This window comes from Zootoca vivipara, chromosome 10 (genome assembly GCF_965207765.1).
Source record: "Zootoca vivipara chromosome 10, rZooViv2.hap1.1, whole genome shotgun sequence".
NCBI lineage: Eukaryota > Metazoa > Chordata > Lepidosauria > Squamata > Lacertidae > Zootoca > Zootoca vivipara.
The window spans coordinates 42,796,672-42,811,219 of NC_142593.1; the positions used below are offsets into that span (position 1 = coordinate 42,796,672).

Sequence of the window (14,548 nt, forward strand, 5' to 3'; positions counted from 1 at the left end):
TGGTCTCTGTTATCACCAAATGGCTCATTACAGGGTGTGGAGGCTGCCAGCCGCAAAAGGTCTGTTGTCTGCTCTCTAATCAGCATTCACTTTGCCAGAGGGTACTCTCTGCTGAAGAAAGAATGTTCTGGTTTCTTCTTCTTCTTCTTCTTCTTCTTCTTCTTCTTCTTCTTCTTCTTCTTCTTCTTCTTCTTCTTCTTCTTCTTCTTCTTCTTCTGATGTGCTACTGTTGTGCAGGAGACAAGACCTCTTCAGGTCAAGCATTGATCAAAGGAATATTTAGGGAAAGGCAGCAGCGAGATGGGAGGAGTCCCCTGAAAGGATTCCTGCAGCTAATTAAAGAGTTGGAAGCTCTTCCTTCGAAGACAGAGGTCCTCTGGCTGGGTCGGGATGGCATGGGGATGAGACGAGAGACCAACTCCCTTCTCTTGCGGGGACACAATTGGTGCCAGTGCCTTCCGTTAAGAGTTTGGGTGTAATCCTTGATGCCTCCCTTTCCATGGAGACGCAGGTTACAGCAACAGCTAAGGTGACACTTTCCCATCTTCTCCGCATTAAGCTTTTGGTCTCTTACCTCTCCCGCCTCGATCTGGCCACAGTGATCCATGCGACGGTCACCTCCAGGCTTGACTACTGTAATTCGCTCTACGCGGGGCTGCCCTTGAAACTGTCCCAGAAACTCCAGCGGGTGCAGAATGGGAGCATATTCACCCAGTGCTTTACCAGTTGCACTGGCTCCTGGTGGAGTATAGGGTCAGGTTCAAGGTGCTGGTTTTGACCTTTAAAGCCCTTTGTGGCTTAGGGCCCTCGCATTTATGGGACCGCCTCTCCTGGTATGCCCCAGAGAAGACCTTAAGGTCCATGAATAACCATAGTTTAGAGGTCCCGGGCCCTTAGGAAGTCAGACTATCCTTCACCAGGGCCAGGGCCTTTTCAGTGATGGCTCCGACCTGGTGGAATACTCTGTCCCATGAGATTAGGGCCCTACAGGACTTAACCTCCTTCCACCAGGCCTGTAAGACAGAGCTATTCCATCTGGCCTTGAATTTGAACTCAGCCTGATCTTTTATTTTCCCTTTTCTCCCCCCCCCCCCATTTTATGAAGATTACCCGCTCTGGGACTCCACAGCTAATTCTCCCCTGGCCTCCTCGCTGGCCCAAGTAGGACAAATTTAGCCAGCTAGCCCTGGTGACTATCTAATGTTTATTTTGGATGGATTTCCCCCAAATGGATTTTTGAACTGTGAGTTTTATTGTTATTCATGATTTTATACTGTATTTTATGCTGCTTTTATGTTGTATTACAATTAAGCATTTTATATTTGTTGTTAGCAGCACTGAGCCCAGGTTTATGAACCGGGAAGGGCGGGGTATAAATAAAAAAATATTATTATTATTATTATTATTATTATTATTATTATTATGGAGGTAATATGTAAAGCTGCTAGAAGGAGAGAAAACCATTGCTCAGGCTTCTCCTTCGAAAAAATATGTTTCTAGCCAAATAACTTTTCTATACTGCTTGATGTATAAAATACCTTTAAGTTAGACTGATACAACTTGTTCAAATTATGGGTAATTTGTACCCCCAGGTATCTAAAACTTTCCCTAGCTATTGGAATCGTCAACATGGCTGTAAAAGTCAGTTGTTTATGGGCTGCTGTATGAAAGCCTCCTTGTTCTCACCCAGGACTCCACCCAGGCAGGGCCCAAACAAACTCACAGGTCACCACAAAAACTCTCACAACCAAGGCCTACTGGCCTCACCCTAGTTCCTCACTGGAGGGTTTAGCCTCACCATGATGGGTGGAAACCTTTGTGTTAGTTTGTGTGTGTGTGATTCCTTCATCCCCACAACACCAATATCACTGGTGTTTCAAAGTTTCTGAGGTTCATTTGACACTGACATGGAACCAAGCCTTTAGTTTTTATCACTCCAGTCCTGTGGGATGAACCCTCTCTCCTAACTTTCAAATGTTTGCTGAAAACTCTTCTTTGCCAACAGGCTTGTGCAAACAACTAAGAAACATTTTTATTCTTAGTATAGAGACTTTCGTATGTTATTGACTTGTTTAGCAATAAGCTATTACCGGTATATGCTTAAGTGATAAAAAACAAACAAGCCCATTTCCTCTAGTAGTCAGCTGGTGTACTATTTTTTTTTTAATTTTTGTGTGGTTTTTATTGTACTACTTATTTATTATTAAATTTATATCTTACCTTTTCCTCCAAGGACCTCAATCCTTGGGGTTTTCCTCCCCATGTTATCCCTACAACAACCTTGTGAGGTAGGATAGGCAGTGACTGGCACAAGGTTCCCCAGTCAGCTTCATATAATTGTCGTAAACCACTTTGGTATTTTATGAAATTGCTGCAAGCAAATATTGTTATGAATAATAAATAAATGAAGTTAAGTAACATGTCCCAGTGTTACCTCAAGGAGGACTCTGATTCAGAGGACAATGTGGGTCTTCAGCGGTGCTTTTTTAATTTTAAAAAAAGCTTAGGGGTACAGTGGTACCTTGGTTCTCGAATGGCTTGGGTCCTGAACAAATTGACTCCTGAACACCACAAATCCAGAAATAAGTGTTCAGGTTTGCGAATGCCTTTCGGAAGTCAAACATCCGACACGGCTTCTGCTCAAGTGCAGGAAGCTCCTGCAGCCAATCGGAAGCCACGCCTTGGTTTTCGAATGGTTCCTTGAGTCAAACGGACTCCTGGAATGGATTAAGTTTGACAACGAAGGTACCACTGTACTCTCATTTTGACTCAAGAAAGTCACTGTTTTATAGTTCAGATCGGGGAAAACAAATACAGTAACTGGACAAAAGTACTAAGTTTCACAAAACATTTAAGCTTTCACAAAACATTTATCTGAAGAAGTGTGCATGCACACGAAAGCTCATACCAATGACAAACTTAATTGGTCTCTAAGGTGCTGCTGCAAGGATTTTTTTTATTTTGTTTCGACTATGTCAGACCAACACGGCTACCTACCTGTAACTAAAACATTTAGGGGTATGCATACCCCTGTGTACCCCCCGGAAAAAAAGTACTGGTCTTCAGTACTTTCTCTCATATCATCCTAAGAACTCTCAGTACCATTAACAAAATGCAGCTCCTGGGATTCCTTGGAGGAAGCCACAACTGGTGAAGAGGAGAATGTGGACATGACTGAGGAGTCAGGCAATCAATTCTGCCCCTCCTGTGTGATCATGAAAGGGGTTTACCCAGGGTAAGGCTCATCTCCCACAACCTGGGTCTGCTGATCCCCACTAATTAATCAGTTTTGTCCAATGTGGGTATAAATTGATACTCCAAGGGTACAATCTACCCAAAGTGAATTCTGAACTTTTAATTTAAGAGGAGTCCTGCTGGATCAAGCCAAAAAGCCTCTTTTAGGGCAGCATCCTAGTCTCTTCGTTACTAATTTACCTACTTAATTTATATCCCACCATTTAGTGGAAGATAAGGCTCTCAAGGCATCTTTCCTCCCTTAAGTCCCATTCATTTCACCAAGATAAATTTAAGCAGTACTTAACTCTTCCATGGAGATACGGTAATGGGACTTCACTTTGATGGTGCCCTGAGGCAGGAGTGGCTAACCTAAGTTTGAGAGGAAGAAGGGACAGAGAGGGAGAAAATGGTTTGTGTTCGCATGCCTGTGGATGAGGGAGGTGTATGCAGTGTGTTTGTTTGCATATACATTGACCATGCTGGCCCTTGGAAGGGTGGATGATGTGGCCCCCACTCCTACCCTAGGGATTTCAGATAAATTCCAAATCGGCTTCAATCAGTCTGCATTGAATATCCATATCATCTTAGCAGGCAAGCTCAGCAAACCCCTTTCCGGCCGTTCCCAGCAGCTGCTATTCAGAAGCATTCTGTGGCTGACCATGGAAGCAGAGTATAGCCATACTTATCATCCATGAATTTGTCTAACCCTCTTTTAATGCCACCCAAGTTGGTGGCTATCACTGCCTCGCGTGGGAGTGAGTTCTGTGGTTTCAGGAAGTGCTGTGTGAAGTACTTTCTTTCTTTCTTTTATCTGTCCTGAATCTTCCAACATTCAGCTTCATTGGATCCCTGTGAGTTCTAGAGACTTTTCTCTATTCATGCAGAATTTGATAACAGAATCATAGGGTTGGAAGAGACCACAAGGGTCATCCAGTCCAACCCCCTGCCAAGCAGGAAACACCACCAAAACATTCTTGACATATGCCTGTCAAGCCTCTGCTTAAAGACCTCCAAAGAAGGAGACTCCACCACACTCCTTGGTAGCAAATTTCACTGCCGAACAGCTCTTGCTGTCAGGAAGTTCTTCCTAATGTTTACCGGTAGGTGGAATCTTCTTTCTTGTAGTTTGAATCCATTGCTCCGTGTCCGCTTCTCTGGAGCAGCAGAAAACAACCTTTCTCCCTCCTCTATATGACATCCTTTTATATATTTGAACATGGCTATCATATCACTCCTTAACCTTCTCTTCTCCAGGCTAAACATACCCAGCTCCCTAAGCCATTCCTCATAAGGATAAACTTCTAAAGGTAAAGGCGCCCCTGACCATCAGGTCCAGTCGTGTCCAACTCTGGCATTGCGGCGCTCATCTCACTCTATAGGCCGAGGGAGCTGGCGTTTGTCTGCAGACAGCTTCCGGGTCATGTGGCCAGCATGACAAAGCTGCTTCTGGCAAACCAGAGCAGCGCACGGAAACGCCGTTTACCTTCCCGCCGGAGCGGTCCCTATTTATCTACTTGCACTTTGATGTGCTTTTGAACTGCTAGGTGGGCAGGAGCTGGGACCGAGCAACGGGAGCTCACCCCGTTGCAGGGATTCAAACCGCCGACCTTCTGATCAGCAAGCCCTAGACTCTGTGGTTTAACCCACAGGGCCACCTGGGTCCTCATAAAGATAAACTTCTGTTGTTGTTTAGTTGTTTAGTCGTGTCTGACTCTTCGTGACCCCATGGACCATAGACCATGATAGATAAACTTCTAACATGACTCAAATCCCAAACACGGCAACCTTTCCCCATAGGTGAGTGGCTAAATAATTGTTCTGCCTTTTCACCACTAGGTGGCTTAAACAAGATAGCTTCAGGACAATAATGTCTTTGCTTTTGTCATCATAGGTAAGTTGAAGAAGATGTAACTTTTACCCATTCAAGTTTCTTTTTTTTTCTTTTTGTATACACTATGGACTGACCTTGATCCTAAAACTTTGGTAACCAAACTGCCCCAATTTTAGTGGGCTACAACTCCCATCATCCTTTTTTTTAATAATAATTTTTAGGTTTGTACACTTGCTGACTGGGGCTGAACATCAGCTGCAGCAGCCCTAAACCCTGCGTGAGGCCCAAGCTTCACCCACACACCTTGAAGATGCCCTAAAGATTAAACTGAGGACATCTAGGAACAGCGTAAATCTCATTGTATAGGAGGGAATTAAATGACGATCGTGATTAAATTGCATCGATCCAATCTGCCTTCCTTGTTTATAGGCAGTGCTTTTGTTTTCAAGAAAAATACCGTAGGTGCCGGAACTCACCATGAAGTTGTTACAGTTAATCACCAGGCGACTCAGGGCAGCTCTGAACAGATGCCGGTTTGACAATACTGTAGTTGCATTCGCTGATCATAGAGGTGCTAAAAACTATGGCAAACTGTCTCCCTAGCTGGTATGAGGGTTGCCTCTGGTTCAGGTGCAGGTCAAATAAAAGCGCCCCCCCCCAACCTCCCAGGTTCGTTCTCTTAGATTCAAGTGGATGGCTAGGGCTGAAAAATAGCACTGCTTATAGGGATTGCAATTCAACTTCTTTTAAAAGGCTTGCCTATGTTTTATACCCCTAGGACTGCATAGGAAGGCTTCCAGGACCTTTAATGGGCCTTTGAATTTGGTCCTCAGCCATTTTTAATCCCTGGTTTAGATGTTTTTAATTGCTTCTCTTTTCTATATAATCCTTTCCTTTTAGGTTTGCTTTGTTCTTTAGTCACTGCTTCTCTCCTTGCATATTCGATGCCACAAGAGGCTGACACCACTGGATGCCAAAATGTGGGGTTTAATGGATTATGCTTATAAATAAAAGTCTGAATGGTTCCACGTTGCCTTGGAATTTCAAAACAAAAATGGTCTGAAAGAACCTTAAGCGCTTGCTGGAGGTATTTTTGTGCAAACTCATGACCCATCGATTGCAAAGGCAAAACTTTAACACTTAAGTCCATAACTGTGGAGGGTGTGGTAAGGGGTCAAAAAGAATGAATGGAAACATTATTCTGCTTTTATGTTACAATGTATTTAGTGGTTGGAATACTTGCCAGACTTTACTGTGAATGTTTGCTTGCATACTTATTACATTTACAACCACCTTTTCTAAGGGGATGCCCAAGCTTCTCCCCCTTCCATTTTATCCACACAAGAACCCAGCAAGGTAGCTCAGACTGAAAGATAGTGACTAGTCCAAGGTCACTCAGTGGGCCTCATGGATGAGTGGGATTTGAACCCTGGTCTCCCAGGTCCGACACTCTAACCTCTACACCACATGAAACCTAGCTGTGCATCACCGGCTGTGAATATGGCAGGAGGCAGAGAGAGGCAGGTTGTGCTCAATCCTTTCTGAGCTCCAGACTCAGGTCAAGTTGCCCACTTCCAGCCAGTTCCAGGTTGAGCAGGGCTGGGCAGACCTCAGGATCATTTGGTGTGATTGGCTTCACAGCTAAAGAAAGACAAGACAGCTGAAGAGAATGCACATTTAGCACTAGAACCTCCAAGGTCTACTAACCTGTGATTAGCTGCGATCTCTGCATTGCAGGGGGTTGGGCTGGATGACCCTTAGGTTCCCTTCCAACTCTATAACCAGAGCTGGAAACTAAATAAAATGTCCCTGAGCCTAGGTAGAGGCTATCAGTTCTGTACCCTGAGCTCACAATGCTTTCACGTAGAAGTCCACTCCTGCTAAGCCTGTTCAGTGGCCTAATTTTCCTCTATTTCACTGTATCTGAAGAAGTGTGCATGCACACGAAAGCTCATACCAAAATAAAAACTTAGTTGGTCTTTAAGGTGCTACTGAAGGATTTTTTTTATTTTACTAATTTTAGCGAGAAAAGCTATTTTGTTGTTGTTGCTTTGAAACAACTGGGAGACAGAAACCCTGTAAGTCACCCACTGATCCACCAGAACAGGGGTCAGCAACCTTTTTCAGCCGTGGGCCGGTTCACCGTCCCTCAGACCATGTGGTAGGCCGGACTAAATTTTTTTGGGGGGGGGAATATGAATGAATTTCTATACCCCACAAATAACTCAGCGATGCATTTTAAATAAAAGGACACATTCTACTCATGTAATAACATGCTGATTCCCAGATCATCTGCGGGTCGGATTGAGAAGACGATTGGGCTGCATCTGGCCCCTCGGGCCTTAGGTTGCCTACCCCTGCACCAGAAACCCTCAACCCCCTCCCTCCCATTAAAAGGCTACCTCTGCTGCTTCCTCTTACTCTTGCTGAAACCAGCTGCCTCCCCCCTCCATGAGTATATGCAAGCAAGAGGGCAATGGAATGAAAAGTTAGGAAACCATTGATCTAGATCAGGCATCCCCAAACTCGGCCCTCCAGATGTTTTGGGTCTACAACTCCCATGATCCCTAGCTAACAGGACCAGTGGTCAGGGATGATGGGAATTGTAGTCCCAAAACATCTGGAGGGCCTAGTTTGGGGATGCCTGATCTAGATGAACTGGGTGAGACAAGTTACAGGTAGGTAGCCGTGTTGGTCTGAGTCGAAGCAAAATAAAAAAAATTCCTTCAGTAGCACCTTAAAGACCAACTAAGTTTTTATTTTGGTATGAGCTTTTGTGTGCATGCACACTTCTTCAGATACACTTGAAACAGAAGTCAGTCCCTTATGTATATACAGAGGGTGGGGGTGGGTGGGTGGGAATGGGTGATGGGCTGATTGGGAGTGATAAACCTGTAGATGGCTGTTAACGACTGCTGATGACTGCAATTGGTCCTGCGGGGGGGGGGGGAAGCAAGGGCTGAGGTGCTAAAGAAAGCTTGATCATGCATAATGAGATAAGAATCCAATGTCTTTGTTCATCCCAGGTGGCTCCATGAGACAAGAGTATGTGAGACAAGAGTATCTCATTAGGAAGGGTAAAATCACTCTGCGCATGCTCTGAGGTGTTCTTATTTTATTAATATTAGAATGCTTATGGCTGAGCTCTGACATTTACAGCAAGCATCAAAGGTTAGTCCTGCTGAGTCCCTGGAATTAGCTGCGCAGGGTACTTTACAGCAGGACTCTTCAACCTTTTCAGACCTGAGACCCACGTTTAACCGAAGCACACATTTGACAGCCCATTTCTTTTCTTTTTTTTAAAAAAAGCATATAATCATATGGTGGAGTGCTGCTATTATGACCCACCTTAGATTAGGCTGCAGGCCAATAGCTGACACACCCGTTGAAGACCACTGCCTCATTTTATGGAGCAGCATACAAAATGTCACTCATAACTAACTAAATCAAATCAAGTCTTAAATTTTTTTAGACCATGGTGGACAGCTCAATGAAAACTTTAGCGGTAAGGAAAAATAAAAAAATATAAGGCTGAAATTATAGCAGGGAAAAATACCGCCATGCCTTTAAAGAAATATATGGAGTGACTTTGGGAATAAGTTGTGCATCCCCCCCCCCAAAAAAAGAATATTTTAGAGCTGCAAAAGATGCAGGAAAGAGCAAGCAAAAGTATCAAAGTATTGAAGGATCAAAAGACTTGATCACAACACACTTTGTGCGAAAGCACTTTGGGACATCAGTGTTTGGGGTAGAAATTGTGCATGGTACAACTGCCCATTTTCATGAGAATTGAACTCAGTGGGCCTTACTTCCGAGTAAACATTTTTGGGTTGTGCTGTAAGAGGTTCTGTGATGGAGGTTTAGAACAAAATATATCTCCTTCTTCCACTACACTAGATTGACAGTTTTTAGGACAAAAGGAAGTACTTCTTCACACAAGCCACATAAATGCCTGGAATTCCACCTCCAGGAGATGTAATGGGCACCAGCAGGGGATTAGGCTAATTCAAAGACAAAGAGACTTAGTCAATCAATGGCCAGGATGGCTATCTCCAGAGACTGCTGAGCCACTAAATACCTGTTGATGGGAAACAAACAGTGCCAGTGGAGTGGAGGGGTGTGTGTGTGTGTTGCTGTCAAGTTTCAGCAGTGTTCTCGGAAAAAGATTTCTGTTTGTTCAACCCAGAGGGGCTCTTCTTCATAATCTTATGAGGTTAGTTCTGTGGTGCCTCAACCATACATGCAAAAATACTGATACACACACTTCTCTGAGTGGTGAGAGACTTCAGCTTATACCTTTGTTTTCATTTCCTTGGAATGAAAGTCACTATAGAGGCTATGGTGTCTTTATTAAATATGGTTTTATTTACACATATATTCAAGCTGAGCATCAGAGCATCAGATCTTGCCTCCCCCATTGGAGTTCTAGGCGAGTTCAGTACAGAGAGAAAGTCAAGCCATTGTGTCTTCCCAGCTTTCAATGGCACTAGCCAAAAAATAGTCCCTGGTCTATTGTTCTCCTGCACCTCAGATGATGTGGCCTCCAGCCAGGTGAGAAGGTGGCAATGCCTGCCATCTCCCTCTAAATCAGGCATGTCAAACCTGCGGCCCTCCAGATGTTTTGGCCTACAACTCCCATGAGCCCTAGCTAGCAGGACCAGTGGTTGGGGAAGATGGGAATTGTAGTCCAAAACATCTGGAGGGCCGCAGGTTTGACATGCCTGCTCTAAATGCTTCACTGGTTAGTTGCTTCTATGGCAATACAGCCAACTCTTAAGTCATGGATAAAGGATGCTTAACCAACCCACAGTCCTATAACAAAACATTCACTGGGTTTATTTAAGTAGTGGCTGGTTGGCTATTGGTCAGGAATTCCACACTGATTGTACCCTGCAATGCAGATGCAGGTTATTATTACTTCTTATATTTATTAGTCACTTCCCCTCTCCTGCCTAAATGAAACTCAGAGAGTAATAAACAAACAAAAGAAATAAAAAAAATTGTCCAGTACCACCTTAGAGACCAATTAAGTTTTGTTCTGGGTATAAGCTTTGGTGTGCATGCACACTTCTTCAGATGCCTGTATCTGAAGACCTGTATCTAGAAACAAACAAAAGTTAGACTAGTTGACCATAGAGGTTCCTTCCAACTTTATGACTGTAAAGAGAAAGCAGAAAGAAGTTGCTGATAGCCTTTTTGAACAGATTTATGCACGGCATTTCTGTGCGCTGCTCTGGTTCACCAGAAGCTGCTCCCTCGGCCTACAGAGCAAGATGAGCGCCGCAACCCCAGAGTCGTCTGCGACTGGACCTAATGGTCAGGGGTACCTTTACCTTTACCTTAAGTGATTTTGGTTTGGTTTATTTAAAAAAAACCTCATTTTTTTGAACCAAGGTCCTTTCAAAATGGCTGCAAAAAAATAAAATACAGTGGCAACATTGCCAATCCAGTCTTTTACCATCACATACAAAGTAAGACTTTTGAGAAAGCCAAATGCTACGAGAGCAGCTAAAAACAAAACAAAACAAAACACTGGTATCCTAGTGCAGGCATCCCCAAACTGCGGCCCTCCAGATGTTTTGGCCTACAACTCCCATGATCCCTAGCTAACACGACCAGTGGTCAGGGATGATGGGAATTGTAGTCCAAAACACCCAGAGGGCCGAAGTTTGGAGATGCCTGTCCTAGTGGAAGCCAGAGCTGTCTTAGTGAACCTAGATTTTTTTTAATGCACCTGGAGTTGTTATTGTGCCGTTGTTCCTGTTTGCTCTGTATCTCTTGTGAGCCCATCCATTCACTCAGGCTGCAGTCCTAAACACACTTACCTGGGAAAAGCCCAACACGGAGACCCAGTGCAACTTACCGGTACTTTTGAGTAAGGATGCATAGGATTGGAACGTCCACTCTCTAACCCAGGCTTCCTCAACATTGGCCCTCCAGATGTTTTGAGACTACAATTCCCATCATCCCTGACCACTGGTCCTGCTAGCTAGGGGTCATGGGAGTTGTAGGCCAAACACATCTGGAGGGCATTCATTCATTCATTCATTCATTCTTAGAAAGATTCGGAGGGTCTAAACAGTTGCGCGATGGCCACACTTTCCCTTTCGCACCTGCCCAACGATTCGCTGGTTGGTTGCTCCTCTTGACGTCAGTCTCCCGTTATTAGTACGGCTCTTGGGCAACACCCTTCTCAAAGAACGAGGCGCTGGTTGCTGGAGCGGCCGAGCGGGGCGCAACGGAGCAAGTGGCCTGATCTCATTGCAGTGCTATTGCAGAAGCTTCTGCCAGCTGCAAGCAAGTATGAGCGCCTCCGTGGCGTTGCACTCCGTTCGCCTCCTTCTCCTGCTGGTTGTTTGCGGTGTCTTGGACGTCGGGAGCAGCAGCAACAGCAGCACTCCCGCAGGTAAGGATATTAATATTCGGTATGAATTTCCGCTGTGTTTTCTCCGGGCGGCTGGCAATCTAGGCAAACGGCCAGAAAAAAGGATGGTCGTTGCTGCGTTTCTCATCCCAAGGTGAGCAGTCACCTTGAGAAGGTTTGCTTCAAGGCAAAAAATAAATAAAACGATGACAATTATTTTCTCCAAACCGAGGGGAGGGGTTAGATTCTCCAAGGCATTTTAATTTTAATTTTAAACATTCTCTTTATTTACCCCAGCCCGAGTTTATTTGGGAGGAGGGGGTTGTTTTGGTGAAGTGATGTTCTGCCCGAATCTTCTAACCAGGCTTCCCCGCCCCCTGAAAGGTTAATTCCTACCTTATGACTATTAAGATTAAAAAGATACGCGGCTAAGGCGCTTCCAAACTCTGCATTCCCCTGGTTGTAGAATCCTTCATGTCCTCTTTTGTAAAAGCCATTGCCTTCCTAGTCTAATAAAAGGAAGGGGGGGGGAATAAACCGGGGGAGAAGGTAAGATTCCAGCAGGTGGTAAAGTGGAGGCAGACAATAGTCCCTATGGCTGGAGATCCGTGTTGTTGGAGCAACATTTCCGGTGGAATTAACTTAATAATGCCAGGATGATGGCCCATTGTTTCAGCTGTGAATGATCACTGTGCTTTATTTTGTGTCTGTTTGCTGCTCTGTGTGAATGATGTGCTACTTGCATGCCGTTGCTCTTTGACTCCACTATAACCACCACCATGCGCGCGCACAGTTATAAAGACACAAGGACATAAGAAGAGTCTTGCTGGATCAGACCCATCCAGTCCAACATCCTGTTCTCCCAGTGGCCAACCAGATGCCTGTAGGAAGGTCCCCCCCCCCACAGCAGGACATGAGCGCAACAGCACTCTCCCCCCCCCACTTGTTGCCTCAGATTTTTATTTATTTAGACCATTCCAATATCACTTCAGATATTAAACTGTCTCTAAACAGTCTGCAGTAAACTGAAACAACGGTTACAAAAAAGGCACAATAAAGTCAGGAATGTGAATATACAAACACAGAGGTGGAACTTCCATCTCAAACTACTACTCCCCCCCCCCAACAGCTCTCAGCATCCTGTCTCTCACTGTCATCAATGCTGGCTCTCACCCAAGACCTAACAAACTCACAGATTTGTGCAAGTCTCTTACAACAGAAGAGGGTTCCTAGACCAGGCATCCCCAAATTGCGGCCCTCCAGATGTTTTGGCCTACAACTTACATGATCCCTAGCTAACAGGACCAGTGGTCAGGGATGATGGGAATTGTAGTCCAAAACATCTGGAGGGCTGACATTTGGGCATGCCTGTCCTAGATCCTGCTGACATTGCCCTAGGGACCCATCCGCACCATAGAATTAAAGCAGTATCATACTATTATAAACAGCCATGGCTTCCCCCCAAAGAATCCTGGGAGGTTAGGGGTGTTGTGAGTTGTTAAAGGTAAAGGGACCCCTGACCATTAGGTCCAGTCGTGCCCAAATCTGGGGTTGCACGCTCATCTCGCATTATTGGCTGAGGGAGCCGGCGTATAGCTTCCAGGTCATGTGGCCAGCATGACAAAGCCGCTTCTGGCAAACCAGAGCAGCACATGGAAACGCCGTTTACCTTCCTATTTATCTACTTGCGTTTTGATGTGCTTTCGTTATTTATCTACTTGCATTTTGATGTGTTGTGAGTTGTTAGGGGACCCTTATTCCCCTTGCAGAGCTGCAGTTCTCAGGGTGGTTTAAAAGTCGGCCCCTCTTCCCAGGGAACTCTGAGAATTGAAGATCTGTGAGTGGAATAGTCTCTCCTTAACAACTATGCTTTAAATGTACAGTGTGCAGATAGGACTCTAGTCTCCGGCTCCAGGTCCCCAACCTCACTACACATTTAAAACTGTTTTAGCACTTTGAAGTCCTGTTTTGTGCACGCTGCATTAAAACCCTGTTTGGCACGATATCTGACGATTCTCCCCTCCCCGCAGTTTCCGCCACAGTAAATGCAGAGGAAGTGGTGTCAATGCTTCCTGTTTGAAAGTTTGAGAAGAGAGTGTTTTTACCAAATCACACAGTGAGGACATGAAATAAACCAGTGGAACTCTTTCATAGACTGAATTCCATTAGAATTCATAGGGTTTATAAAGTCACTATTGAAAAATATCCTTACCCCATGTTCCTTTCCTTAAAAATTGTAGTAGGCCTATAATGGCTATAGCGTCAGACATCTCCTGTACAACAGACAGCAGTTTCTGACTAGATTTTGAATTACTAGGCGTAGGGCTGGATCCTACAGAGTCCAAACTCACACACGTTACACCAAAGTCCTGTTACAATCATTGAGACTCTGGTTGTGTACAACCCATGCACATTAAAGCACATTCAAAGCAGTTTCTGTTGCTCAAAGAATTCTGGGTAGTGTAGATCACCCCAAACAGAGATATTTTAACAACCCTTAAAAAAACTACAGTGCTCATAATTCTTTGACGGGTGGGGAGAGATGTACTTTAAAAGTATAGTTTGAATGCAGCCTTAAGTTGATTTCAGTGGCAACTAAGTGCCACTTGCTTAGTCTGGATCCAACCAATCATCTTCAGAATTTCTGAGATTGGGTGGGATCACACATGCCTCTGATCTATTTACTGCTGAAGAGGCCAACAGGATGTATCACTGTACTGCTGGGATCAGAAGGATTAGAAAGAGATTGAGTAGTTTTATCTGACATTTGTTACTTTTTGAAGTTGAAGCAGTGTTGCCCACCCCAAATGGACCTGGTTTCAGCTTCAGAATTCTTGATCAGCTCAGCGTTGAGGTTCCCCTCCAACAGCACCGAGTGGTTGCTGTTAAAGTCTAGCCCAAAATTAAGCAAGTACCTTTGTGCTTTGTAGTATCAAAGCTGTTCAGAAGCTCCTCCATGATCTACGTTTTATCTTAAACAGAGAAACAAAGGAACAATTTTAAATGGGGAGCCGGAATGCCCCTTCACTATGAGAAAACGATTTTTAAGCATAGTGAAGTCATCAAGTAAAACCACTTGGCTTCCAATACTTCACACCATGGAGTATAATTTAATG

The 14,548-nt window shown here is 44.5% G+C and overlaps 1 protein-coding gene across 1 annotated transcript in view; it reads left to right on the forward strand.

Annotated features, from left to right (window-relative positions):
* Window positions 1–11,331: 11,331 nt before the first annotated feature.
* The window catches only part of EMB (embigin), a 34,225-nt gene continuing 31,008 nt past the window's right edge, over window positions 11,332–14,548 (forward strand). The window contains exon 1 of the mRNA XM_035100730.3: window positions 11,332–11,474. Coding sequence (XP_034956621.3) covers window positions 11,372–11,474 — 103 coding nt within the window. The 5' untranslated portion in view covers window positions 11,332–11,371. The remainder of the gene's footprint in view (window positions 11,475–14,548) is intronic.